The sequence below is a fragment of the Otolemur garnettii genome, unplaced genomic scaffold, assembly GCF_000181295.1.
Source record: "Otolemur garnettii isolate 467f Iridium unplaced genomic scaffold, OtoGar3 scaffold00042, whole genome shotgun sequence".
Taxonomy (NCBI): domain Eukaryota; kingdom Metazoa; phylum Chordata; class Mammalia; order Primates; family Galagidae; genus Otolemur; species Otolemur garnettii.
In genome coordinates this window covers 313479-317282 of record NW_003852437.1, presented here as the reverse complement: position 1 = coordinate 317282, position 3804 = coordinate 313479, and the positions used below count along the sequence as shown (strand labels likewise).

The 3804-nt window shown below is 36.0% G+C and overlaps 1 protein-coding gene across 2 annotated transcripts in view; it reads right to left on the bottom strand.

The window, feature by feature from the left end:
- Positions 1-3804, bottom strand: part of LATS1 (large tumor suppressor kinase 1) — a 54201-nt gene that overhangs the window by 10790 nt on the left and 39607 nt on the right. For both annotated transcript variants that reach the window (XM_003790255.2, XM_023513528.1), the window contains one exon: positions 1550-2132. In XM_003790255.2, the coding sequence (XP_003790303.1) occupies positions 1550-2132 (583 nt within the window). The remainder of the gene's footprint in view (positions 1-1549; positions 2133-3804) is intronic.

Genomic DNA, 3804 nt, shown 5'->3' with positions numbered 1-3804 from the left:
AAAAAAAAAAAAAAAAAAAAAAAATCCATTATAGGATTCAGCAGAGCAGGAGAGAAGTGAATAAATCCAGCATATATTTTAGAGATGGACTCAATTAGGACCTATGATGGGGGAAATGGGGAAAAAAGAATCAGGATAACTAAGTGGGTAGTGGTGGCAGAATGTATTAAGATGGGCACAGAAAAGGAACAGATATGGGGGTGGTAATAAAGAGCTCTTTTTGGCAATGGTTTAGGCTGAAAGGCCTATTTAAAATCCATGAGAAGACATATTCAGAAATCAGTTCAATATAAAAATTAGGAATTTCAGGGAGACCATTTGAAGAAAAAGAGATTTGGAAGTCACTGACATATAGGCCATGATAAGATGAGTCACCTAGAGAAATGTATCTCAAATTCCTAACTGTGATAATCACTGGGATGTTTGATTGAAATATGATTTCCACCCTCTAGTGAAGACTTTTAATTAAAAGACTGGAATAGAACTTAGGGATATTTTTTAGAAGAGCCTCAAGCAATAATTCAGGTGAATCTGGGGAGACACTAAATTCCATTAAGGCAAACATTAAAGTAGGCTCAGGTGTCTCAATTCCATCTGTTCAATGTCAATCCACTATGTTCATAGAAGCATAGGAGGCTGATAATACTTACATCAGAGAATTGTTATAAGCATCAAATTAGAATACAATGTATGTAAAGCACCTAGTACATAGTAAGTATTCAACAAATGTTAGATCAACTTACACTTCCATTAGCACTTAAAGGGATCTTGGTGAGGCAGTGTGGTATAGAAATAACATGAACCCTGTAATCAAACCTAGGTTCAAAGCCTAGCCCTTATATTTAACTTCTGTCTGACCTTCGGCAGGTTACTTCATCTAACCAGGCCTCCGTTTCTTCATCCTGCCTCACAATGACATTGTGAGGAATACAAAGAATCATGTACATAAAGTTTAAGGGTTAAACAACTTGTATAACAGTCAAACAAGAGAATCCGCAGTAGCTGCAGTAACATGGAGGCACCTCAAACATATAAAGGAAGTCAACACATAAAAACACATATAGGATGATTACATTTACATGCAGGTTGAAGAGTAGGCAAATGAAATGGTATATTGTTTAGGGATATAACCATATGTGGCAAAAGTATAGAGAAAAGTTAAAAAACTGATTACAAGTTTCTGAAATAATGGTTCTCTCTCTGGACAAGAAAAGGGGAAGTGACTATATAGGGGCTTCTAAAGTGCTAACAATCTAGTTCTGAAAATGAATGGTGGACATGGGGCTTCATTTAAAAATTATTTTAAAAGCACTGACATTTCAAAGGTAAAGAGTTTCAATCAAAAATGTTAAAGATACTTAGAAATAACCAAATCTAACATATTCTTTCATTTTATAAATCGAAATGCCTAAAAGATTCATTCAAGTTTATCCAACAGTCAAGGCCTCACTCAGTTCTTCTGGCTCCCATCCAGTGATGATACCATCTCATATTTTACTGCATTACTCAATCACATTATTATGAACAAACTAAATTTTGAGTTACTTACCACTTTGATAGTACTTAGAATCATGCGTCCATCTGAAGCCAGTGCAGAGGCCGAAGTCAGTCAATTTAATATGACCATCACGATCAATCAAAATGTTATCAGGTTTAATATCTCTATGAATAAAACCCATTTTATGAACACTTTCGACTGCACAGGTAAGTTCTGCTATATAGAATCGTGCCAGATTTTCTGGAAAAATGCCCATTCTGATTAATAGGCTCATCATATCACCCCCAGGAATGTAGTCCATTACAAAGTATAAATTGTCCTTATCTTGGAATGAATAATACAGACGAACTACCCATTCATTGTCAGCTTCAGCCAGGATATCTCTTTCAGCTTTAACATGGGCGACTTGATTTCGAAGCAGAACATCTTTCTTTCGGAGAGTTTTTGTTGCATACAAAGCCTTAGTATCTACTTTTCTTGCTAGACAAACTTCACCAAATGCTCCTATTCCTAGTGTCTTTATCTTCACAAACATAGACTTGTCCATTTTAGCCCTTTTAAGACGGATGTAATTAGATTCTTTTTGGCAAAGCATCTTTCTCATTTGATCCTGGGCATCTTGAGATAATCCAACCTAGACAAATAAACTAGATGTTAAATGAGAAATTATCTTCTTCAATATTGATATTAAGAAATACATGGGAAAAATGCAGGCATATATTTAAAGGTTAAATGCATAAAAATTTTAATAAAGCATGTTAGAAATCTAGAATTCATTTCGGAGAACATTAAATAATCAAAAGTGCAGCTTAAGAGATAGTTAACAGAATATACGAGATATGTACACAAATTGAGCTGTGGAGAGCAAGAACAGGACGCTAATAGCTTTCTACTCTTCTCTAATGCACTCAAAAACTTGTTACCAAAGTTTAAGCATCTGTTAACATGCATCTTCATCTATCTCTCCATGCATATTCACCACAAATCATACGATTTAATTGTCTTCCTCATACACTTCTCTTTGTAGAATGCCTAGGCCTCGAATATTCTTGCCATTTTATCCTCTATGAAAAATAATCTTCTACTCCAGGCTCACTTGTTCTAAAAAAATCAATATATTAAGAATAACAAAAGTGGCTCAGCGCCCGGAGCACAGTGGTTACGGCACCAGTCACATACACCAAAGTTGGCAGGTTTGAACCCAGCCCGCGCCAGCTAATCAACAAAGACAACTGCAATAAAAAATAGCCGGGCATTGTGGTGCGCACCTGTAGTCCCAGCTACTTGGGAGGCTGAGGCAAGAGAATTGCTTCAGCCCAGGAGTTGGAGGTTGCTGTGAGCTTTGATGCGACAGCACTCTACCAAAGGTGACATGGTGATATTCTGTCTCAAAAAAAAAAAGAATGCCTTCTCCAAGCTATCAACAACTTTCCCCATTCTCAGTAAGTACACAATAATCTTTAATACTCTTTCCCTTTGTCCTTCTCAGGGCATTACAGTTAGTGGGACCACCACTAACACAAAATGCAAAGGATTTCTCCTACTTTACTTAAAAGGACCCACATATATGGTTACAAGGTATCTTTTCGATATTTTGGAATATTTTAAGTAATAGTGTGACTTATGAAGATACCAAAAAACAGACAAAGAAAAAACCCCCAACTTCTAAGTAGATATGGAACACCTGGATTAAGAAGCGAGGAATACTTTGTTTTGGCCAATTAAAGAACTAATTAAAGGGTTGAAACAGAAAGAAATTCAGTCAGAAAAGTAAGGTCTAATTCTAGAAATGTAAGACAAATTAAAATATAGCAACCTCATGCCTCTGTTAGAAAGCACATTTACATGCAAAATCTTTTAAGAAGGTTGGCATGCCAGACTTAGTATAGAACTGTTTCTCTTAAAATCTTACTTGCCTACACAGTAATGGAGGCTACAGAAGTCAGCAAAGCTTCCAACACCATAAAAGTTTAAATCAGCTATTAGTGAAAGTGAAGAGGAAAAAGGAAAAATAAACTAAGAAAATACATACAGATAAGACTTTAGTAAGAAATCCTAAAAATTAAAATATACATAAGTCTTAGAGATTATCATGGTATTTCTTATCTAACAAAAATCAATTTATAGCAGGAATAATAATACCATAAAATCATATTTGGAAAAATCACATTAAAAGATAGGCTTTTTGGCTGGGCGCCTGTGGCTCAAGTGGCTAAGGCGCCAGCCACATACACCTAAGGTGGCGGGTTTGAACCCCCAGCCCGGGCCCGCCAAACAATAATGGCTGCAACCAAAAAATAGCCGGG